At 35.7% G+C, this 26,357-nt stretch overlaps 1 protein-coding gene across 3 annotated transcripts in view; it reads left to right on the forward strand.

Moving 5' to 3' along the window:
* The window catches only part of LOC131045375 (BRAP2 RING ZnF UBP domain-containing protein 2), a 38,584-nt gene extending 14,825 nt beyond the window's left edge, over positions 1 to 23,759 (forward strand). For 2 of the 3 annotated variants that reach the window (XM_057978963.2, XM_057978958.2), the window contains exons 3-13: positions 12,069 to 12,184; positions 12,286 to 12,394; positions 12,634 to 12,748; positions 21,242 to 21,339; positions 21,522 to 21,628; positions 21,708 to 21,957; positions 22,183 to 22,236; positions 22,505 to 22,648; positions 22,795 to 22,859; positions 23,112 to 23,166; positions 23,251 to 23,759. In XM_057978963.2, the coding sequence (XP_057834946.2) occupies positions 12,069 to 12,184; positions 12,286 to 12,394; positions 12,634 to 12,748; positions 21,242 to 21,339; positions 21,522 to 21,628; positions 21,708 to 21,957; positions 22,183 to 22,236; positions 22,505 to 22,648; positions 22,795 to 22,859; positions 23,112 to 23,166; positions 23,251 to 23,406 (1,269 nt within the window). In that variant the 3' untranslated portion in view covers positions 23,407 to 23,759. Of the gene's footprint in view, positions 1 to 12,068; positions 12,185 to 12,285; positions 12,395 to 12,633; positions 12,749 to 17,471; positions 17,989 to 21,241; positions 21,340 to 21,521; positions 21,629 to 21,707; positions 21,958 to 22,182; positions 22,237 to 22,504; positions 22,649 to 22,794; positions 22,860 to 23,111; positions 23,167 to 23,250 lie in introns of those variants that run through there. The other variant, XM_057978969.2, reaches the window with a different exon arrangement.
* Positions 23,760 to 26,357: the final 2,598 nt, after the last annotated feature.

Genomic DNA, 26,357 nt, shown 5'->3' on the forward strand with positions numbered 1-26,357 from the left:
TATGCACTTCAGCGAGGAAGGTTGTGTGGGCAAAGGACAAACTTTTGTGGTTGTCCTAAGTTGAATTGTATGCTGATGGTGGAACTTATAGTTTGAATCATGCTTTTGATTCAGAATTGGAGTATATCAACATTTGTAATAATGATGCATGTTGGCATCTTTTGGTAATTGTCAATAATTTTTGGGGGCTTCAAGAATGTGGATCTATGTCCTCTTGTCACAGGGGTGCCCTAGAGGATTGTACTGTCATTATAGACTTCTCCTTGCACGATTTTATGACTATTGTCCTATTAGTAGTGCCTTGCTATTGTTTGTCATGAATATATTGTGAATGACTTTTATTTTCTCTGTTTGACAACATTCTCAACATATTTCCATTCACATTTAATGACAATTTGTAGGCATACTTAGCATACTCATCAAAAGATCATATATTGTCACTTCATGTTGTTTGAGCAGTGTTACTCGAGGACACATTTCCTAAGTAAAACTAGGCGTCCTGGAAATGGAAACGTCCTGGGGACGGTATGGGACGTCCACTCATGTATTAACTATTAAGTTACATCACAGATATGAATTTATGAATTTCAGCTCTGATTTCAACTCTCAATTCAACTCTCAATTCAACTCAATTGCTATGTATAATGTATATGATGAATGATTTATCAATATTATCATATGAATATTTGAAATTTTACTATATATTTAAAAATTTCCCTTTTTATATATCCATCCCCTGCCGTCCCCAAAAATGGCCAAAAGAAAAACCGTTCCAGAAACCCGTTCCGTAGTTCCCCCATCCTGGAAACTTGGGGTAACATAGTGTTTGAGCATTTGCATCCTCACACATTCTTCCTTCCTATCCTTTGTCATGTACCCTATAGAATTTCCATGGCATTGTCATGTTCTTATTGTCTATTCTCTATGGAAGTTTGTATTATGATGTATGATGACTGTCATAAGCTTAATGTTTATAGGCTACATGACTGTCCTTTTGTGAGGGTTGTGCTTTTAATGATGATTGTGCTTGACAATGATGACTGTGAGTGTATAGAAACACTTTCTATTCACTTCCTTTCATGGTGCTTGCTACTGTAGAAAATGTTTGGTATTGTCATGTTCAATAACCTCCTATATTGCCTTTACTAGTGTCTTGGTACTGTCATTTTTGGTGAATCACAGCCTTATCATATGTTATTCATCTGCACCTTCATAAGTTTGTCACTACATTTTGATACTATCCACTATTCCTTGACATGTATAGGGTCTGTGAGGTGTATTCATATCTCATATTTTTCACAGTTATTCATAAGGGAACACATCCTATACTTCTCTGCATACCCATTGCCATTGCCCTAACAGGGTTTTGAACAACACTCTATCCTCTTTTCATGTAAAGACCCTAAGATCTATATGATCTGAATCTCCTGCTCTTTTTAAGCTTTTAAATTCAAAAACAGACTTGCCAACACAATATAGATATAAGGAAAGAAACTGAACTCCAAAATTATTTATAGATCATTCAAACATTTAATTGTGCTATATAGATTTACTTAGAAAACTGCAAATTCTGAAATTCTGATTTATTCATAGAAAACTGGTGTATACTTGAAATGTGGTTAAGATCAATAAAGAGCAGAATAACAAGCATACCAATGAAACGTTATATGTAAGGATCTAACAAATAACACAAGTTAAATAAACAATCCTTGCAAGACGTCCCACTGTTCTCTATCTCATAGGATTCTTCAAGTCATGGTTGCTCTCAGATCATTGAGCAACTGACCTTTTGAATGACAACTTCAAGAACGAGTGATATGTGATGAAAATGATCTATATGCAATGCATTCTAGATCTACAAGATTGTAACAAAGCTAGCTATGATGAAGATTATGCTATGATAATGAAACTAAACATGTTATGATATTGATATTATGCTATACTAATTGATAAAAACCTTCTAAATGCTTATGCTTATGATGGAGACAAAGAGAGGCAAAATCTGGATTCTAAGATTAAGACTTGGTGATCCCTCACAATGAAGAAGTGAGTCCTATTTATAGAAGAAATAGGGAATTGGATGCTTAAGATTGAATTATCTTAACAAGGGTTGGGATTGCAGGATCCTCAATCCATGTGATACTTTCAACCCAATCCCATGTTGACAAGTGTCACCATGAGGAGGCTTGAGAGGAGAGAGAAGAGTCATTAAATGCCTGAAGAGACATGAGGGTTAAAGGGGTAGTTAAATTGGAGAGAAAGTTTGTAACCAAGCGTCACAAGTGGGTTAGTTAGTTTTAAGCTTTTAATGGTTTATGAAGATTTTGAGGGTTAATTTGTTGAAGAAATAAAGCCTTTAATGCTTTGAGAAGTGACTCCTTCCTAATTTCTTTGTTTATGAATGTGCAAATGTTTAGGAGAGGATTAGGCCAATTTAGAAGCGATTAGAAGAATCTAGAAGGAGGGTTAGTGTGAAGTGGGTTTTGTAGGAGAATGCAAGTGGGTGAGGATAAATAAGATTTAAAGAAATGTTTATTTATTTAAATGTGCATGTGAATTTTGGATTTTATTTAAATAATTCTTAATTTATTTAAATGAAAAAGGGGGAAAAAACATTAAATGCTTGAAGACTTGAAGGGAGTCATTAAAGGCTTAAGAGGACTCTAGAAGGAAGCCATTAAAGGCTTGAAGGCTTTGAGGGAAACCATTAAAGGCTTGAGAAGTCTCTAGAATGAAACCATTAAAGGTTTGAAGACTTTAAGAGAAGCCATTAAAGGCTTGAAGACTTTAAAGAAAGCCATTAAAGGTTTGAGTTGATGGGTTTTGGGTTAACCTTTGGTTTAGGAATGTGCAAACCATTAAAGGGTAATTAGGCTAATAATAGGGGTTTAGACATAATTAGGAGGAAGGTTATTTTGCAACTTGCATTTTCTAGAAAGGGGATTTTAGGAATTTAAATAAATATTAATTTATTTAAAGGTGAGAAAGGGGATTTTAGAGATTTAAATAAAAATTAATTCATTTAAATGTGAGAGATGGGATTTGGGGATTTTAAATAAATATTAATTTATTTAAATGTGAAGGAGGATTTAATTAAACAAATATGATTTATTTATTTAATTAAATGGTCTTTGGTTAAGTGAATTAAATTAAATTAAATTAATGGAATAATTTATTTAATTAATAGGAGAAGAGGGTTGGGATGAATAATCAAATATTAATTTAATTAATAGTTGGAAAAGGAGAAAGGATTAATTAAATGCGAATTTAATTAATAGTTGGATGAATGATAATTAAACAAATATAAAATTCATTTAATCAAGTGGACAGAAATAGGTGTCTACAACTGGAACAAAACTCTTAACAACAGTAGGTTGCTTAGAGAACACTGAATCCTCTAACAACAAACTTTCAGCTATAGATACTGCAGACCCAAAATGGAGTTTGAGCAATACACAACAGAGTAGAGGTGATTCGTGGGGGTTTCGTCCCTTCACCCAGGCGTGCACAACAACATACAAATTATCCAGCATACCCTGAAATCAAACTGAGACTACAATATATAATAACATAGCGCGGTTTAGGTAACCTCCTTCACAAGAAACCCTAGGGTGGCTAGATGCTAAAGACAAAACAGATCTAATTTTCCTTCTAAGATACAACTATCACTACAAGACAAAATGGATACAGCTGTCACTACAAAACAAAACTAGGCTTCTTCAAGAAGTTGATGGTTCTAACTAGAAGATTCCAGACCAAATCTGATTCTTTTTTCCTACAAGATAAGACTAATAGCTGGCAGGAATTTGATTTCTTCATCTGATTTTTTTGGAAGGAGACAAACTTATAGTTGGCAGATAATACTGCCATCCAGGCTAGGTGGCCTAATCTTTCACGGGTTCACCACATTTCATTACTTCGTACATTCCCTATTAGACTTGGAGATCGCCGTCCTTTTCAATAGTGAACATTACTGCCATGTCATGAATCATTTGGCTCTCTTGGTTTTTTAACCTTTTGTCACTTCAAATCGTAATACTATCATTTATTGGCCTATATTGACCCCTCCCTAATAGCTTGTCATTGTTACTTGGTCACTGTCCTATACTTATAAGCACTAGTATATCATATAATCATTATAGACTTTTAACTATATTTTTGGACCGAGTTTATAGATCCCTCCTTGGATCTTCAAATCTCTTTGATTAGAATGCATCCATTCTTTGAATGTAATGTCCCTTCTTGGGGTTCTCCTGTTTTTAGGCGCACAACAATATTAATCACTAATTAGCTGATATTAGATATATCAAATATCAAGAAATTATGATAATTCCCTAAGTTGCTGATTCAGGTATAGCTGCGGGTACAACGGTACAACATTTTTTTCCTTGGGGTATAGGTATGGGAACGGGAATGAATATATATATATTATAAGAACAATGATATTGATAATTGCCAACAAATAGAATATTTAAATACCTCATAGTTTGCAAAAATGAAAATACTCAAGTCTCAAATTATAAATATAGATAAAATATGAAACATATATTTAAAAAATTGTAGATAAATATTGAATAAATAGTAAATATAAATACAAATATAACATTATTGTTCACTAACCACCTTGTTGAGGCTGTAGCCGCCTATCATGGGTTATTGTTGGCCAAAAAAATTAATGCTAAGTCAGTATGGCTGGAAGGGGACTCTAATAATATTATCCAATGTCTATTGGGTAAGCATAAACCCTCATGGAATATAAAATGTTGGATTGAGAAAGCTAGGGATTTATTAAAAACTTTGCAAAATCATAACGTTTCTCATGCCTATCGAGAAGCCAATGGTTTGGCTGACCACTTTGCTAACCTTGGAGTTAATAGCAATGATGAAAAAGAATGGGGGGCTAGGGGATAATTTATATCGGCTGAAATAAAGGCCTTAATGTTATATGATTTTGCCCAGGGGAGACAAGTTTTAAATGATCACATAATGCCTTATTCTGATGGCTTGCATTGCAATCATTAATTGTGTCATCTTTGCGCTACTTCTAGTTGGGTCACATGTTTTCTGGGTATTTTGTGGCTTGCTCTGGAATTATCCAACCCTGCTCAATATCGCCATTGCTGATTCCATGGAGGAGAAAGGAAGAGGGTGGAGCCCTTGAACTGTGAAGAGCTCAAGAAGAACAAAACAATTTGACGCATCCTGGATCGAGGAGGGCTCACTCCCTTCATTGAAAGATTACGTGGTGCCCAAGCAAATGTCACGAAGAAATTTGGTGAGCGTTGGAAGGACGGAAAAATTAAAATTGAGGGCAGAACGATGGAAATTGATGAGAAACTCATTGCTGAGGTCACGGGCCTATCAATGGAAGGGGCGAAGTTATACAGGGACAGGAAAATGGTTGATGCTGCAGTCAAGAAATTTCCCAGAAATAAGGAGAGAGCAAAGCTCGTGAAAGTCGTCAAAAGCAGCTACGACACGAGTAATATTAAATCTATCTGGGGCTCTGTTCTTGTGGTTTTGATGAATATTGTTACCCTTGACGACAAATTTACTAGGGCCTACGGGCATCATTTTGTTTTGCTAAATCATTTTAGGCACAAAGAGAAAATTTCTTTCCCCTTCTTGATGGCATCCATTAATGCTAGTATTAAGGATCACAGAAAAAATAATTCCCGTCCTGCATGGTGGATTGCTCTTACTCATCCATGAACACATTAAAACCTTACCCTCTCCCTCGACTAGGGTTCCTGAGGCTTCTAGCGATTCTGAGGAAGGGGACCATGTTAGTCTTTCCTCGGATGAAGAAGACTGGAACACTGATTTGGAAGACTTTGGTTCTGATTTAGGGTCTTCCTCGAAGAGTGGCCACCAAGCCAAATGTGGCGGAACATCCCCTATTGCCACTTCAAATTCTGATTCTCATCCTTATCACCAGTCACTTCCGGATTAATTTGTTCAAGCCCCGAACCAAAATGATAGTCCCCCCTTCTCGAAAGAGCTCAATGCCAATTCTCCTTTCCTCAACATGGAAAGGGAGAATCCTTGATAATGTTCTGTCCTTAGCCCGTGATGCAGCTGTTGACAACTTTAGGATGTTTAAATAGATCTTTCATGAAATTAAAGATATCAATGTGAAAATTCGGGCAATTAGCAGTAAACAAGATTCTCAAGCTACAAAACAATGGACGGTTGATCAGAGAAAGGCAATTGTGGATTCAATGTAGAAGATTGGGAACAGTTAGTGATATGAAGAAAGACTGACTGCAAGATTTCTCAGCTGGAGGAAAAACTCAAGAAAGACTCTGAAGGTAGACTGAGTAAGATGGAGAATAAATACCAAAATATTAATGAAAATCTGATATCTTTGGTAACCTTCAGTCACAAAGTGGTTAAGAACTCGGTTGAGAATTTAAATACCATGGTTGGAAAGCTAGAAGCCATCCATCAGGAAGGATCTACAGTGGACATGGAGGCGCTAGAGGATACAGTGGGACCTTGCAAGAGAACCAGAGCTAATCTGAAGAAGAAAACTGCTAATTAGGATATTCAGGAGCTGAAGAAGATTGCGTTAAATATGACTCAACTGGAAACTGAGGCTGCTAAGGCCCTTAAAAACTTGTACTAGTTTCTTCCTTTTTGCTGTCTCTTTCCTTGTATTTGGCTTAGTGCTGGTTTTTTGCTTTCTTTGGGCTGCAGTGGAATTGGCATATCTTAATGCAGCTTTTTGATGTTGTTCTCTGTTAAAGGGTTTCGGGTCCCTTCAAAATCTGTTTATTCCGTAATCAAAAAACATTATATATATAATAATTATATTAAATGTCTTATTTTAATAAATACATTTTATTATATATATATGTATGTATGTATAATGTTATATTTCTATTTAATAATGTAGGATATATCTGTCACCGATGGAGTATTGTATAGCCGATCAAAGTTTGGGTTGGAGAGAGTTTGCAAAGAATTATAAAGGCGGTGCACAAATTGTCAAGCAAAGTGGATACACAGTTTCCTACCCCCTGCTGTAACCACTGAAATGTCTATTGCTACTTCCCAAGCAATAGAAAAGTCATCATAACCACCTTTCTACCAGACAGGGTTCTTCGTGGTAAACTGAAGCTGTACATGTATGCGGGCCCGTATTGGACTGGGACTTGTACCAAACCCAAACAGATATGGTGGGCATACTTGCTGAACCTGGAAACATTCAAGTCATGGCATATTCCTCATAGCCAATCACATTGTGAATTTCTTTGAAATACTTGCAAATAACAATATTAAGGGGGGTCATCCTCAATATTGCCGAGAACATGTAAGGGGGGGCCATCCTTATAACTAGCTGTCCTCCTTGGAGGGGGTGAAAAAAATAATCAGGCAATACTGAGAGGGGGAGGGGGTGAATCAGTATTACAAAAACTTTAGAATTTTTAAACATATAGCATACAATAGACAACCATTACATAAGTGCACAAGATATCCCGTGGAAAACCCTTTTGGGTAAAAAACCACGTCATTTCAACAACTTTCAAAAACCACGTCATTTCAACAACTTTCATTATTAAGAACGGGCACCAACCCGATGAACAACAACTCAGCATACAAAAGTGGGCTCCAACCCACAAAGAGCACCAACTCCTATAAACTGAGGCTCCAACCTCTGATATACATCAGTGAACTTAAATTTCAGAATTTTACAAAATAGCCAGAATGCCTTTGAATACAAACCCAAACGTATAATCTTCTGGCAAGCTGCACTTTAATGAAATTAAAAATAAACTTCAACCTACAGAAAACTCCTATTTCCAACAGCTGTACTCTTACTCAGCATCACAAAACTTCCAGACAGCCTTTGAAGAGAAACAAAAAAGTCTTGCATCTTATACTTTCTGAATCATACAACATTCATTACACAGAATACTCACACAAAATATCAGTCCTCAACTTTATACTCCAGATATGTCAATACATACTTTTCTCTCACACAAACCAGTCACCTCATCTCAAAAAAAACTTATCCACACTATGCGTCATACACCAAAAACTAGTCACTTGCAAATTGTAATTCTTTTTACCCATATCTACTAACTCATACTAGCTGGCAATTTCAGTATTGAAAAAACTTGACCCGATAAACCTTATTAATCGATGCTTGTCAAAAAGCAGCGACACACACTACACAAATTGAATTGGTTTTTTTAAAAAAAAACATACCACTCATTTAGCTGACTCGTCTCATAGTGTCTTTAACGCATCCGTTTCAAGAACATCCAAACCACGTCATAATAGAAGCGCTGCCAAAACGACCACACACGTCCAGAAAGAACTGTGCCGTAAAAATGAGGAATCAAATTAAGAAACTCCACATACTCGAAACAAACTTCTATTGCATATGTTTCAAACATTTTCCAGAAGGAGGCGAGACTGAAAAAAACGACTCTTCCAGAAAACGCTGCAGAGCAAATCAGAAAGAAAAGATTGAACTCATAACGTATTTGAGTTCAGACTGCATGTGCCATTCACCATACATCTGTCAACCGCAAAAATAATGGACTACAGAGACACAAGCCTCCAAATCGAATACAAGAGAGAAAACCCAACCTTCGTCTGAAGCTGTTATATTCACACAAAATAATTCTTTTTGCAGCCCGATATTCTCAACTGTACAGGAACAACACAGCCCCCTTTCAACACGCAACACCCTGTCAAAACCGTTTTCAGAATGAAGCTTTCCGAATTCATTTAAAAAAAAAACATTTCAAATTCCAGCAAGGTCTGACAACACAGTTCTGTGGATGCAAATAAAGTCTTATAAAATGAAAACTTCTGCCAAGTGTGAATCAAAACTTCTCAGCCCACAACTTAAACAAAAAGATAGAATCGAACACGTGTAGAGTTAAGTATTTAGAAAAGACATCTTCAGCAACTACAGCAATAGACAAACATATGGATTCAAACAAACATTCTGATACAATGTGTCAACATATGAACTAGAAACGCATGGCAAGCTCAGAGACATTAAACCCTGATACAAATCAAAAACACTTGACATCAATGACAAACAAATCCAACAGAGGGGCCATCCTCCTTGATCAAGCTCAAGAGCATGGAAGGTGGGCCATCCTTCCAACTCTTGGCCAACTTGATAAGAGCATGAGAGGGGGGCCATGCTCTCATCTCTTGTGGACTTGGAGGGGGGGGTGCGGGGGGGGCGCATCTTTCCTATTTGCAAGACACTTCCTTAAATTTAAAACTGATTGCTAGGGAATTTTTTATGTCATTGCTAACAAAATACCTCTCGATGGATTTGCAACTAATCCTTTGAATAATCTTATCTAACAATTCTTGAGCAACTTGCTAGGATTATAGATGAATACACATTGCTGGTTTTATTTTAGACTTTGCTGATTCAATGAACAATCCACTCGATTGATCGAAAGCAGGTTAAAAAAGGAAAAAAGCAAGAGAATATTTGAATAGAGCCTACTAGCAAAGATTTCAAAGAAATTCTTTATGTCAAAGCATAAGGGAGCTGTATTATACACTCCTAGTTTTTTCTTTTTTGAAAATATTATTAACCAAAATAGAGATGCAAATCAACTTCCCTTCCACTTTTTGATCACCCAGATCCTTGAATGGGTAAGGTGAGGGCATACAGTGTTCAAGATTACAATTAAACTGAAAGCAGCAACTGAAGGGAAAGCATAAGGTGGGTCAATACTACTTCTTCAGTGGGGTGCATATGCAGTACTGAAAGAAGTGAACATCCACTTATTCAGTGGGAATTGCAAGGGCACTTCAACTTATTGAGTAGAACAGCTGATATGATTCTGAAAATGAAAAACAACTTCTTCCACTTATCCAGTGGTGGGTGAGAACAAACATGAACAACAACTCTTCCACTTATTAGTAGTGAGTGATAACAATAATGCCACTTATTCAGTGGGGTAAGTACATCAGCAATAATTAAGAGCAACTCACTACCAATACTACCATCTAGTGTTACAATTCAGAATGCAAGAAAATAATAGCTTTCGGTGATATGACCATCTGAAGCATTCTAATGTTAGCACATATGCATCGAAAACATCTTATAAGAAGCTTAGCTGCTGAATATAAGTGCTGGTGTAAATGGAACTGCTGAAACATTCCAAAATAATACCAAGTGTCATGAACAAGCTCCTAAATATGAAACACCAGTCATATACCTTATATTAAGGATGAAGGACAAGCTACATGTGCAAACTTAACCAGATCACTCTGAAATAAAAGTATATCAGATTTGTTAACTTTAATCAAACTGCAAGTCTGAACACATTCTCATCTGCTTCTAACAATCCAGAGCAGGTCTGAAAACATCTGGAGCATACTAGAAAATGCAAATACAGTGCTTGGAAAACACCCAATTACCAACTACACTGACGAACCACTCCAACACTGTTTAACACACACCCAAACATGTCGAGATGAGTCCTGGCAAGACTGAATGATAAGAATATCAAGTACAGGTCTGTAAACTGTTAGTATTTGCTACTAGTGTTACTAGGACAGAAAAGATATATTGCATAGAAATCCACATGACCTCTTTTGTCCACCATAATAAGAAACATCTTTTATGAGCAAAGCACCTCCAAATGCTTATGAATAAGCCCTCAAACCTTAGCATTTTTCTCCTTGGTTCCCACACCATACAATTTGATGGTATGGCCAATCATGTCCATGGTACGGCCCTTGGGATGTCATCAACACTTTTTCCAGCGCCACATCAACCAGCAAGGGCTCAGTGAAATCCAACGACTGAAGAATAGTTTATTGCTCCCTATAAAAAATGCCAAAATCATCAAATTAGGCAGCTAGGCAACCCGTACGACCAATAGGGAAAATCCTCCTGAAGCGCCTTAAAAACCTTCAATAACTTCTGAAAATGTTGATCATCACAACAACATTAGCAAACCCAAAAATATATATCAACTCAAAGACATCAAAATCTCCATACATGCAAACCTAAAATCGAAATTTATCTCTTCAACTCACTGCTGATCTCTTTATGAAACCACTCCAATCAGCTAGGGGAGCTTTCATCCTCAAAAGTTCAAAACCAATAACTCCATGAGGGTTTTTGTCCTCAATAAGTTTTGGAAGAACTCAGGTTCATTCCAGCAGCACAACAATATCATTCTCCAGTCTAACTCAAAATGAGCTTCTCAACCTCCTTATATAGTTTTTTGGAAGGAAATATCCAATTTAAAATTATAAGAATTCCTTTATCACTCAAAATGACATTTTTAAAATATTAAAAGCATTTCATGTGCAAAGGCCCTAGGTGTCCAATTTGAGTTTACTTTTCTTTTTTTACCAAGATATTACACGTAAGTTGTTACTTTAAATATATAAACATTATTAACTTAAGTGAACATTCAAATTATATTACCTGAGTGCAGAAAACATTGAAATGGAATTAGAGTTAAACTTTGTTCATGACCATCATGATTCTGAAGACTTGGGATGATGATCGGAGCTAATCGAGCGACTCACTAGAAATAGACAGCTTCTCCAAGAAGTTTGGAGAATACACCAAAAGTTGGAAATCACTTCTGAAAGTGACATGATGATCCACACTGCCAAGCTCATTGCCATGAATAAAAAACCTGCAACATTGAACTTGCACACTCTAAGAACTTTGGAGTTCTCCTAAGCACAGAACTTGGAAACTAGGCTAATTGTGCACAAATCACTTTTGTTAAAAATGGAGACATTACAAGAGCAAAGTGTAAGTGGACATTTGAAAATGGCAAAACTGAGTACAAATTAAATTTTTGAAAAGATTTCTTGAAAAACAGTTTGAATTGCTGGATTAGGCTGTTTTAACTTTTTACTGTATCTGGATCATGAAAGAGATGCTTTACAAATTTGAAAGATTGGACCTAAATATTTTCCTGGTCACAATGTTGGTTTAGTTTAAATTTAGTGTTCTAACTGATAAAGGTAATTTTTAATCATTTTTCAAAGCTGCTGTAAAAATATGTATGAAGTTTGGATTCTAATTTTTTAATAATGTTTGTAAACAGGCTGGCCGGAGCATCCTTGTTTGTGTGCTTGCTGTCCCAAATTACATGACTTATGCAGATTTTTGTCAATTCACTGGTTCATTTATTCAGAATATATTAGAAATGCGTGTTGTCAGGTAAGTCATGTTTCCTATTGTGTAAATAATGTTGACTTTTTGAGTTATATGAACCTTAATGAAAAGGACATCCAGCTGAGACTCAAATTTGTGATTTCCAGGAATGACGGACTCACTGATCGCTATAGCATCCTAATGAGATTTGACAATCAAAAGTCAGCAGACGATTTCTATCGCCATCATAATCGAAGACCTTTTTCATCTTTGGAGGTCAAATAAAGGATATTATCCATTTTCCAAGTAGATGGAAATTAGAAACTGAGAAACATTCAACTTTGTCGACATTTGAATGCCTATTTTCATAGACATGTTGAATAAGAGTGTTCACTCTGATTTCTTTTTCCTTGATGGATACAGTTTCATACGCTTGTATTATGTTTTAGATTGCAGGCAGCATTAGTTTCAATTCTGTTGCTCTACTGATATGTGCTTATTTCATTGTTGTTTAGGCAGAAATATGTCATGTTCTGTTTACTGCTGATGTACAATATATTGGATCAATTGAACATGCAGCCACTCCACCAACTGGATTAACTGAACTCCCTACATGCCCAGTATGCCTCGGTGAGATTCATTGCTAATCTATAGTTTTGCACTTATTCTTAACTGCTGTGTTGTGCATTTGTGAGGCAAGAATTGATAATGTGTTGTATACTTAACATTTTTAACACCAGAATCTTTTTTGGCCCTTCAATGAGATGGTTTTTTGGCCCATGGATTTATGCCCATTGTATTATAATACCACAGTGGCTTTTTATGGTGATGTGCCTACAAGTAATTGAACATGGATTAGGGTTATGATGAGAGTGAGAAATATCTTTTTGTATGTGAACAGCTGAGTTAATACGGTAAGTGAATACTATTTTGCTGTTTTTTTTTTCCCATAACTTAACGATTTGCAAGGTATATCTGGTGTTTCATGTGTGAATGCTTTGCTCTATTCTTGAGTAATGTGTATTGCCAATTTGTTGTGCATCTGAATTTTTTTAAAGGTTCTGTAACCTAAATTGAAATATTTTCCTCATTAGATTAATGCAATTTCCTTTCAAGAATCAGTTTTCTTCATATATTGAAAATCTTGTCTATAGTTCAAACTTCAAATAAGAAATTTCAGTTAGAAAAGTAACATATATAATTTGATTGTGAAACTCCTATTTTCAGGAAAAAAGACACCGAGATTGATGCCATTGTTACTAGTATAGGTGGCATATATAGCCCTGGACAGACCTTGAATGTAAAAATCAAGTCTTAAATACTCTTTAGTTTCTGTTTGAGTGCCAGCTATGTACAAACTAGGGGTGCTATATGACAGTTTTATGGTTTTCCTGCCCTTGTCACAAGTTTTCCATTTGCATACAGCGGTCATCTTGCTTACCAGATGCTTTGGGGCTACACCTGTAATATCTGTATCTATGTATCTGCTCCAGAGAAATGGACACAAATGATTAATGGATATGTATTTGACAAATTAGCCGGATACTCCTCTGCCCCTCCCTCGGTGCACGTATCTCTGTATCTGAAACTGATACATATCCAATATGGCCCGGATACACATCGGATACTGTACCCACGCGTGCCCGAAAACCTTGATTTTCCAACCATGCCAAATACAATGTGATTTGATTTTTTTAAAATTTGATGTAAATCTTCCTAAATTTAATTTAAAAAAACTTCATTCATGCAATTCAAAAAAAAATTGGTATAAACAAAACCTACACCAAATGAGAGACAAATGAAATGTTTTTCTATTTCAGCGGCCCATTTTTTTTGGTTATCTTCCAATGCAACCTACACCAAATGAGAGACAAATGAAATGTTTTTCTATTTCAGCGACCCATTTTTTTGGGTTATCTTCCAATGCAACTCTACTATTTTTGCATATTGTAAATTGCTAAATCAACTTATAATTATTTATGTAGCAATTATGTGTCTATATTGCTTTTGAAGTAATGAAAATCTCCTCCAATAACTTAGAAAATTGTGTTAAAAATGTTGTATCCAGCAGTATCCATATTGTGGGTGTTAAAGAATGGCCGTATCCGTATCCAATACTGTATCCATATTTGTATACGTAACGGTATCCATGTCCATGCAACTTTGGTATTTAATACACCAAAAATATATTTTTCTATCTGAACAGGCACAGGCGTATATTGTATACTATCGAAAGTAACAGTTATCTCATCATGTGTAATCGCTAGTTTATTTTCTATTTAAAGTGGATGAAAATGTGGCCAATTTTTTGTTTCAGCCAAGACATTTATATCTTTGGAAGAATTTCTCATTTCAAGCATGATTGAGCTTGAAGTTCTGTAGAGTCTAAAATAGTGGAAACATCATTCTTTCCATTTAAAATACTAGAAACATTAATACTAAACTGGACCTTAAGCCATTTAAAATTGACAGTATATTTTCTTAATTGTTGCTCCTACCACCCTTTATTTGTAACCTTAATCTTGGGTCATGTTCTTTCCCAATGTTCATAAAACTTTTCATGGACCAGCCAAGAGTTGAACCTAGGACCTCCCGTATGCTGCTGGGGTGCTCTACCACTGAGCTACCAGCCCTCTCGGTGACCAGTCCATTTTTGGTTTGGGTGTGGCTCATTTTTCAACACTGCCCCTTGAGCCACACTACAGATGGTTGGGGATCCTAGCTTGGCCTGGCCCTGCTGACCTTGGCTCTGATACTATGTTGAAAAACACAGAAAAGCTATTGTAAAATAAGCTAACCCATAATGTGCATAGAAAATCTATATAAATATAATTATTAATCATTTGGTAAATATAAAGTCTGGTGCAAATGCTTCTATATAAGCATTGCATTCTTGTACCTTCCCCAAATGACCCCAAACTACCGAGAGGAAACTTTACTAAATAAATATTTTATACTAACATAAATCACTAAATGACTTTTAAACAAATGTAAGCCTTACATTTTCCAACATCCTCCTTTAAGGTTTACATTACACACAACAAAACATGCTAATTAAAAAAATAAAATACATATACTTTAGAGGCACTTTTGAAAAAAATGCCTAATGAACCAATTGGGACTCCATCAAGCTGCCTTGTAACCCTTAGACGGGTGTAGCTCTTAAGCTGAATTCTCGAGTTCTTAGATTACCACTTCTGTGGACTCTTGAATCATAGATCTCTTGAATTCAAGATTCACAAACTCCTAAACTATCTGTGGGCTATAATCTATATCGAGTTTACACCAAATCCCTACCTATCTTTGAAAAGAAAACATCACAATTAGTGCATTGTTCAATATTGTCAGCATCAATAAAGAAAACAAAAACATATGCATCTAATACAAAGCACCATTTCTGAGCAAGAAACTGGCTTGAGATGATGAAAATCCTTCAACCTGACACTTATTATTCCTTACCCTTAAAGGTAGCACCGGAGGTAGTGTACTACAATCTCCAAAAGGCCAATCAACACAACTGAAGTTCTTAGACTCTTTGTGACCAGTGCATCTTTGGTTCGGTTGTGGCTCATTTTCCAACATGTGGAACATCCCCCCAAATCATTGATTGTTTCATTTTCCTAGTAGGATGCCCCCTTGCTGTTCCTACTTGACCAAAAATACCAGGAAACATCCCTAGCCATTTGGGGATGTATGCTGCTAGGAATGATTCCAGGCTTACAAAAACAAAAAAAAATAGTTTTTAAAATTTTTTTTCTTTGCTTCTATTGTTTTGTGGGAGCTCCAGAAGGACTTCGAAACCACAAAGGAACCCTAAAATGGCATAAGGAGGTAAACCAAACAAAACACTAACCCAACAACCAAGACTGGTTGGGCTACAATTGGATGATCCACTTCTGCTAGAGGGTGATAGTGATTCAGATGGTTCTAAGTCTTTGCATATTGATAGCTCGAATGAGGCTTAGTTTCATAGATTGTTATATTTTGATGTTTGATACTTCTGGATACATGTTTGAGACATTTGGATATTGATAGACCATGGTTTTTTGATGTTTGAGACTGCTGTTATAATGCTTTATTGAAATTTATTATGCTGTTGTACTACTACTACTCAAGATTTATTTACAAATGATATTGTTGTTATCAGGTATTGACATATGTATCTCTCTCTCCCTCTCTCTCTCTATAATATATTAATATATTTTGAAAAATTCATATATATATATTAAAAAAATTGTATATCGTCGTACCCTGCCGTCCCCTAAAAATGGCCCTCTAGGGGACGTCCTGGAAATGCGTCCCCTGAAGTCCCTTGTCCCTGTCAGCAAAACACCGTGGAACATAGGTTTAGAACACCGTGGAACATAGGTTTAGAATAGAGCAAAGGAAGCTTCTTCTTAGTTAAAGAGAATCCACAGATTTGAATGATATGTTATGACAAAAGTTGCAAGATAATTATTTGAGTCTCTTCAGCTGTATATGGCATAATGGGTATCTTGTGGGCTTTAGGAATCAGCTTTCTTCAAGCTAGTTATGTATTAATATTCTGTCATTTGTTGCTAACCAGTGAAATTAGGGATTCGGGAGTCTTCCTATGCAAGGATTTGAATATGATTTTTCTTGGATGGATGGTTTTCTAAGCATTGATACTTGACCAACACGGGTGTCTTTCTTTTTTTGAGTTATCCTTTTTTCTTGAAAGCTTCTAAATCACCAGTTTGGAAACAGGATTGCTCCAATTACCTATATCTGAGTGGGGTTTGCAGGATTTAATGGGTAGTTTGATCTTTCTTAGCCTTTTTTAATCTAAGTTACCGAATTGGAATCGGGTACGTGGGTATGGTACGTCGGTACGGCAAATTTTTTTGAGGGGGTTGGGTACGTCTGTATAAAAAACATATAAAATTCATAAATATGTATATTAAAATTTAAATATATTAATTCTAAATTAAAAAATATATATACATATTGAACATTTCATATATTAATTATATATTAATATTAAATATATACCTTATAAATTTTATATTATTTTAAACTTCTAATTTTATTATGTGACTATTAAGATATAGTTTTACGAACAATATATTAAAATAATGTATAATAATTTTAAAATAAACTATTTTATATATAATATATCTCATTATTAAAAATTAAATATATGAATTATAAATTAAATATTAATTATATATCTTATTAATTCCATATTATTTTAAATTTGTAGTCTTATTATATAACTATTAATATATAGTTTACCGGACAATTTATTAATATAATGTACAATACCTTAAAAAATCTATCTTATATATTTCATTATTAACTGTGAAGCTTCGCGACGCATCTTGGATTTCGTCATGGTCATAATTTCGGTCTGAAACGTTATCGTTCGGGCAGACTATATTCGTCTAAAACATTTCCGTTCAGGCAGAGAATATAGTTTGGACGCAGCTATCTGGAATCAGCTATGAATTATAAGCTCTGCAACCTGGAATTCATGGCTTCCATGACTGTTATTATGGCCTTGGTGAAGAATCCCATCGATGAGGAATATGATCTTAGTCGCTTGCAGCTTAAAGCTATCATGACAGCCGCTGGTCTTCTCACCCCCGACCTACAAAGAGCTTTCCACGAAAAATTCCCTGGCGTTGAGCTGAGCCAGCATATGGAAATAGCCGTCATGCCCTTGGACTCGAGTTTGGGAAACGCATTTATTATTTATGGGAGTAAAAAATTTCTGTTTAGGGTTTTCAGAGGTCGCAAAGTGGGCAAAACTGAATCAATGAATTCTGGTCGTATTTTCACCGATTCCAAGCCGCCTCCGATTCTGAGACGTTTCGTACCTGGAATCGGCCTTATTTTCCCACGATTTGGTAACTTAGTTTTTAATACATCTAAGTCTTCTTGGCCCTGGCAAATCGAAAGACATCTTTAAGAGGGCCAAAACTTCTGTAGCCACTACATCAAAAACTATGGCTCACTTTTGATGGAGATAAAAAATCTGCTTCCTGGATAATTGGATTTGGGGTGAATTGGGTGACGATAAATCTTTCTAGGTCCAAGTCTTCCAGGCAATAATCGATATTGAGAATTCTGTGGCAAGGCTGATTACCATTTTAGTATATTCTTCTCACAAGTTTCACTTTAAGTGTAAAGTTCACTCTTCCCTCATTTCTAAGGCTTAATCCACCTGTAAAAACTCTTCTGAATATTTGACAGCAGATCATCAGAAAGATTTTCTTAGTGTTGTTCACACCAATGAAGCAATAGTCTGCAAAAAATCGCGATTATATCCAATTAATCCTGAATCCTGGAGCTAGCCGATTTATTCCCTGAAAAAATCTGGATTCATGAAAATTGTTGACCAAGCGTTGACCCAATTTTCAAATATTTTTTGCATTTAAATCATGTTAAAATCATGTTAAAAACCCCCAAAATGGCAAAAAAGTGAAAAAATCATTGTAATAACTTGCAAAACCCTAGAAAAACGTGTGGAATTACTGAATTGCTTAGAAATAGGGTTGGTCTGAGACAAAATCAGAGTCAATGTGGAATCAACGTTGAAAAAGTGTGTTATTTTGTCCATTTTCGGGGGGTTCATCATTCCCCAGAATCCCCACACTTCTCTTGTTCAAACCCACGAGCTCAACGACCCAACAAAGGTAGAAAGCCCACAAGCTCAATGGCCCAGTAGGGGTTTGAACCTTGTTGGCTACCTCACCAATGGAGTTTTTCTACCACAACACTAAACATTCAAAGACATATTTAATATATGTAGATATAGATATATGATTTTTAATTTATAATTGATATAGTTAATTTTGCTCAAACAAAGACATACAATTCATTATGTGAGCAATATATCTAAATTGCTCCATGAAATAAATCTGAATGACAACAAACAAGCTTACATGGTTGTAATAAAAGAGCCTCCAACACACAATCATTAAAATTTATCTCTACCTAAAATAGTAATTGCAAGCTAGGTATTGCCAAAACTAGTGGCTTGCTAATCTTTTACTTCAGCTAAACAAATGCCTTTTGTTGAATTCTACCCCATGTAAAAGACTTACCAATTGCCTATAAAGCATTGCAACTAGGAATATGATTTGATAAGCTTTCTCAAATATTGAACTACCCCTAGAAAACTCCTTGCCTCAATCACAATGAAAGTCTTGGATCACTTCAAAATGGCTTCCACTTTTACTAAATTTTTAACGATTGTTGGATCTTTGTCTGATAAATTTTGATCTCAACTACTTCATAGAATTAGCTAATCTTTGATCTCAGACTTAGACAACTATTTGGTGTATTTGGTGACTACCCTTTTAAAAAGTTAAATGAATATTTGCCTATGTAATCAGCAATATGAATATAAACAACAAAAATCTATTTTCTACAATTCATGGGTTAAACTCCTTGTCTCAATCACAATGAAAGTCTTGGATCACTTCAAAATGGCTTCCACTTTTACTAAATTCCTAACAATAGTTGGATCTCTGTCTGATAAACAGCTACTTCATAGACTTAGCTAATACCCCTAGAAAACTCCTTGCCTCAATCACAATGTCTTGGATCACTTCAAAATGGCTTCCACTTTTATTAAATTCCTAACAATAGTTGGATCTCAGTCTGATAAATTTTGATCTTAGCTACTTCATAGACTTAGCTAATATTTGATCTCAGACTTAGACAACTATTTGGTGTATTTGGTGACTGCCCTTTTAAAAACTTAAATGAATATTTGCCTATGTAATCAACAACATGAATATAAACAACAAAATCTATTTTCTACAATTCATGGGTTAAACTCTATTTTATTTACTCTTTATATTTCTATGCTATGGAAATGCCCTTTAAGTTTAAAAAAAAAAGTAGTTTGTGTCTATTTTTCTACAAATTTTTATGATTTTTTAAAATCTAATTTCTTACCCATTTTTTCAAAAAATCTTATACTTTTGGTTTGCCGATTTTTTCCCCAAATGATTTTTGTTACTATGATATAAAGCATTGCAATTGTGGAATATGATTTGATAAGCTTTCTAAAATATTGAATTAACCTTACAAAACTCCTTGCCTCAATCACAATGAAATTCTTGGATCACTTCAAAATGGCTTTCACTTTAACTATTTGTCTGTTAACTTTTGATCTCAGTTACTTCATAGACTTCGTTAATATTTGATCTGACTTAAAAAAAACTACTTGGTTTATTTGGTAACTGCCCTCTTAAAAACTTAACTGATTGTTTGCCTATGTAATCAGTAATATGAATTTAAACAATAAAAAATTATTTTCTGCAATTCACAGTTTTAACTCTATTTTAATTTTCTCTTTATATCTCTATGCTATGGAAATGCCCTGAAGTTATTTAAAAAAATAGTTTTCGTCTCTTTTTTTACAATTTTTAATGTTTTTTTTTAAATCAGATTTTTTGCCGATTTTTTCAAAAAATCGTATACTTTTGGTTTGCCGATTTTTTCCCTAAACGATTTTTGCTACTATAGTTCACACCTTCTCCGAGGGTTTTTGGATGCTCTAAAATTTTTAGAAGCCTTTTTCAACTTATATCAGCAACCCTTGCTTTAGTCATGCAGTAAGTGGATGAAGCACTAATCAATAATTAATGTGTCGTGAGCTATTGCTTTTTGTTATTTTAAGTAAGATGAAAAATATAACAAGCTTCCAAGCTATTGCAATTTGAAATTGAGATTTATTATCCCTCAAGATGGCCAAGTTTTGATAAATTCCAACACTTATTTTAATTGTGAAATTTTCTGGAGAAATATTTTGGCATTTCTTTTGGATAGAAAAGTCATTTCATTGCCATAAAGATGATCCGGCTTTTTGCTTCTTTCTTATTGCAAATTCAATGAGTATTTTTGTTGTCTTTATGTATGAGTCGAACATGTTGAGTAAAAAAGTGCTTCACCCATGTTGGCACTGTTTTTTTCTTCTGTCTGGTTTTCATTGTTTGCCATGGAGGAAAATGCATATGTTGAGTAAAAACTAAAAATGTAGATCCTTCACATTGGCACTGTGTTTGTTTTGGTCTGGTTTTAATTGTTTGCCATGGAGGAAAAATCATTAACCTGGTTTTAATACCTTAGCCTTGATTATGCTCACAGAGAGACTTGACCAACACATCAGTGGGATTCTGACCACAGTCTGCAATCATTCTTTCCACTCTACCTGTATGTCGAAATGGACAGATTCGTCCTGCCCGGTAAGCAGGATTAAAATATGCTTTGTTGTTTACTATTATCTCCTAGATTTTTGGGGACAAAACATGAAACATCATGAAACATGTCTGAAGTAGAGGAAAAAAACAGTTGGTGCATGGTTCGAAGAATCTTTAAATAAACTTGTTTCAACCCAATAACTACTGATTTTCTCTGACGTTTGCAGGTCTGTAGATATTGTCAACAGCAGCTTGAGAAATCAACATGTTCTGTTTGTTCAACGTCAGAAAACCTATGGATCTGTGTTATCTGTGGATTTGTGGGATGTGGAAGGTAGCCTTCTTCCCTTTGAAACACCAGATTATGATTTCTATTTCCTTAGCTGAGATATTGATTTAATAGCGGTTTACAGGTACAAATCAGCCCATGCAATTAATCATTGGAAAGAAACCCAGCACTGCTATTCACTTGAGTTGGAGACTCAACGTGTCTGGGATTATGTTGGGGATAACTATGTTCATCGGCTTATTCAGTCAAAGACCGATGGAAAACTGGTTGAACTAAATACTCATTGTAGAGATGTTGGTGATGAATGTGGAAGGTGTGAATGTAGTCACGATTCTGGTTTTGAGAGTGTCCTGTATGAGAGCAAAATGGAAGCGGTGAGCTAGCTTTTGCAGAATGTCAATAATATAATTGAAATGTTCATTTTTGATAGTTAGTGAACTAGCTTTACTAGTAGGAAATCATGTTGAGGTACCTGGATAAGTGCTCCTTGTTTGGATATCAACTGCTAATTGAATGTTAATGCTAAGTGCCTACATAGGGGCATTGCTTGTGTGGAAACAATTTGTTTTGTAAAATAACCACCATGTTTATGGAAACAGATAGCTGATGAGTACAATAAGCTTTTGACAAGCCAGCTAGAGAATCAACGTCAGGTAGAATTTGTACTGACCCAAAATAAGTTTTTCTTTTCAATTGGTAGTTTGTCATTCAACGATACAAGTAAAATTATTTTCCTGATATATGGGGCATGAGCATTTGCCCTGTAACATTAACAGTTATGAAAATTTGTTAGCTATCAGCATTTTTTTTAATTGTTCTTAGTATTGGTGAAAATCCCTCGGCAATTCAGGTTTTATTGCACAATGGAAGAAATCATTTTCTTTGGAATTCACAGCCAACTTTTGCTCTTAATTTTGTCAGTATTATGATTCACTACTTGCTGAGGCCAAGCAGCAGAGGGATGCTGCCATCTCTGAAGCTATAGAGAAGACTACAAATATGAAAGTACAGAAATTGCAAGCCAAGCTTGAAAAATGCACCAAGGAAAATGAATTCCTTAGTGAGGTATTTATGATCGATTAATTACAGCTTATCTCGTAGTCCAGCAATGCAGGACAGCAAACGACAGCAAAAATATTTGTTTTGTGGGAATTTTCTTTTCCATATTATTGGCATGACAGGTTACTCATTTTCTGAGAGTTTGCACCCAGGTGAACAAGAACTTGATTGCCAACCAGGAATTATGGAAGAAAAAAGTTGCAGAGCTCGAGAAAAGGTATGTACTGTGATCCTGTTTTAAACATTTTTCAAATTAAAAGAATGCTGATAGAGCAAGACAATAGACTACCAAAAATCTGCTTAATGCTATTCTGTAGAATCAAGAGGTGAATTTGGGCACTTGTAAAAGGTTTTGGTACCTCCATGGTGTATGTGCTAAGCAAATGAGGAGAGAAATTTACCATATCTCTTTACTTATCTCTACACCTTCAAATTTACCATGGTTTAAATGCATTTTCTTCTTTTATAGGGATGAAATGGCAACAAAAGTGCGAGATGAAAAAATTGCAGATCTGGAGGAACAGGTAAATTCTTGGTACTGTGCAATTCCTGTAAACTTTTTTGTCTGTGAACTTCTGCTCTCTAACATTTGGTATTTTCAATGACAGGTGAGAGATCTTATGGTATATATCGAAGGAAAGAAGACTCTGGAGAATTGTTCAAATTCAGATGAAATTAAGGACGGCACCATTTTGCCCATGAATTCTGAAGCAACTTCAAAGATAAACAGACGCTTAGGAAAGTCGACCAGGAAGAAACGTTAGGGATGCATGCACACACTTTTTCAACATGCAGAATATCAACCCTCTGCTATACCTCACACTTTGAAGCCAAATATTTAGGGGCTAGATATGTCTTCATAGGTGTAATAAGTCTTGAGAATGATAATTATGAGGATGCCAGCTTCACATGATTCATGCTTATTATATTTGTGGTTTTCTAAAAAATAAATTTTTGGGTTTAGATAAAATATATATATGCTCAAGAGATGTGAATAGGGAGGTAGGAGTTGATATTTGTAACTAATTTTTCTAGGCTTGCTTTAGAAACTATACTAGTGATGTATTTTAAATTTTAAAGATAATGTTATACTCTCCCAAGAATTTTATCGTTTCCACTGAAATGTCTAGTCTTGCAAGCGCCTTGCATATGGGGACAATTTTTTATCATTTGCTCTATTTATCCCTTGTTTATCATTATTGTGTAGTAACAATATGTAATTGGTTTTAGAATTATGCTGAATCTCTTTAGAGGCAAGATTTCCTTCTTTTTTTAATCCATAAATGGTTATTTTTGTCAACATGACCGACAAATTCTCTTTGCAGCTCAAAACCTAACCACATAGGGATTACACCTTTTGTGATACTTTGTTTTAATGTGAAAAGAAAAAAATAGTTAACACCTTATGTGAGTCGTTGATTCATGATTACACGCAAAATATTATTTTCTATTTAGTCTGTTTTAATATGAGGTATTTGGGACATAGGATTGTTCGAGATAGGTCTGATTTTCTCACCCATTTGAAGTGAAATGTAGAATAGATGTTACAAAAGACTAATACATGCATGACAAACCAATTAATGAAAATTATATATCATCATCAAAAAGGTTTGTGTGGAAGGGAAGCAAACAAACTATGGTGTTGGTAATGATGGCTTCAACATGCATTTATACTCACATGCACACCGAAATCCCCATGTTGGAATATAATTATTTGATTTCTTTGATGATCAGTGTAGCTGTACAAGTCTGTTGGGACCCAATTTGAAAATTACAAAATCCAAGTCCTTTGTCCATTTTGTGCATTTGCATTGTGTTGCCCATAAATTATATCAGATTTGAGAGATCTTTAATGGGGTCCTATGTGAAAAATGCCCAAAATCCACAAAAACTTAAGCTTGGATGTTAACCTTACAGAAATTGGTTGGAGTGTTGGTTTCAGAACTTCTTGAACCTTTGACATGGTTGAAAAAATTGCAAAATCTCCAACAAGGGAAAAGAGAAGACAAGAATGAAAAAATGGCTATGGCTAAGGAGTTGTCAAAGAGTTTTAAGATTTCTTGAACTCCCCAACATGGTTCGAAATTGGCCAAAAATCCTAACATGAAGAAAGGAAAGGTAAAGGAAGAATTAAAAAAGAAATGTCGATTAGTTCTTGAACTTCTCAGCATGGTTCAAAAGTCATCAAACTTGTCGACATCGATGAAAATTGAGGAGAACGGGTGACAAAGGAGTGATGTTGGTGAGTTTTCGATTAGGGGAAAAACAGGTTTTGAGGGGACCCGAAACCCCATACAACAGGTTTTGGAGGGACCCGAAACCCAATAGATTTTATCGGGATCTAGAACCCAACAAAGTAGACTACTAAAAGAAATAAACAATGAAAAACCGCAGTCAAAATCCAGCAAAGATAACTAAAACCAACAACAACCAGCATAGTCATGCCACACCCAACAAAGCTACAGTTCCAAACTATAGCATGGAACAGTAATAATCGAGGGTATAACAAGCACCCTCAGCCAACTATCAGGGTTTTGAAAGGTACCCCTAACCTTCAATAACAACACCAGATTACAACAGATATTCATACAATTTGAGTCTGGCCAGTAGGGGTTTTGAAAGGCTCCCTCAACCTTCAAACTGGGTTTTAAAATGGAACCCAAAACCAGCAAGCAAGGGTTTTGCTAGGAACCCTCAACCTTAAATGATGAACTCAGAACTCCAAACATAGGATTTTCCCCAAACCAAAGACAACAGAAAAACGGACTATGCGCTTAAAACTATTAGCAACCGGCCTGCCTATGGGATAAACCAGGAGCCCACAACTAGAAAAAGGGGGAACAAAGACCCCAAAAACCAGAAGGAAGGAGGCCAAACCAAGAAGCAACAAAAAGGAACCAATCCAGGAGACAAGTTGGGAGTCTGGAAAAAAGAACTTCCAGACCCACCCAAGGAGACTCCCATGAGAGAAGAAATAGGCATCCATAGCCAGCAGCAAGATGAGCACCAAAAGTCGAAAATCCCCAACATTCCATCTCTCCACCTCAATAGGAAAGAGATCCACCTCTACAGGACGAAGAATGAAGCAGAAAGACAACAACCAGCACTCTCCAACAACAAGCAGAAACCAGCCCTTTCCCTTCCACCAAATGTCCACCTCCATAGGAAAAATGGTCACCTCTAACAGACAAGGAGGGGAAAAGAGCAAGAGCCAAGAAACCCCTCTCAAAGGTTCACGCCAAAGACAATTGTCCACCTCCATAGGAGAGTAGCCTAACAAAGAAGAACCGAAAAAGGAAACTCCTTCGAAGAACCAGAGTGCCAAAGGTCAGAACAACAACAAATCCTCAGCACAAAGGAAATGAGAGAACACATAGAGCCTCTCCACAAGAGATCCGCCAGGGTCTCAGATCTGCCCAAACACCATCCCAGACACAGGCAGGAGAACACCCACCACCAAAGAAAGAACAGAAAAAAGGCCATTGACAAGAACCGCCGCACACCCTTGATGACCAAAAACAGAGGCCACAAAAAACCCATGCCGAAACGCCTCCATCGCTGTTGCAACCTCCACTCCTTTCTCTCTACCAAACTCCTCCACCCACCAATCCAACAAAGAAGAGCCACGAAGAGCCCCATCAGACGACATGGAAGGTGAAAGGATGAGAGGGAGAAAATCATCCTCATCCGCAACACCATCTTCCCCATCTTCTGC

The sequence above is a fragment of the Cryptomeria japonica genome, chromosome 3 (genome assembly GCF_030272615.1).
Source record: "Cryptomeria japonica chromosome 3, Sugi_1.0, whole genome shotgun sequence".
In the NCBI taxonomy this organism is placed as follows: domain Eukaryota; kingdom Viridiplantae; phylum Streptophyta; class Pinopsida; order Cupressales; family Cupressaceae; genus Cryptomeria; species Cryptomeria japonica.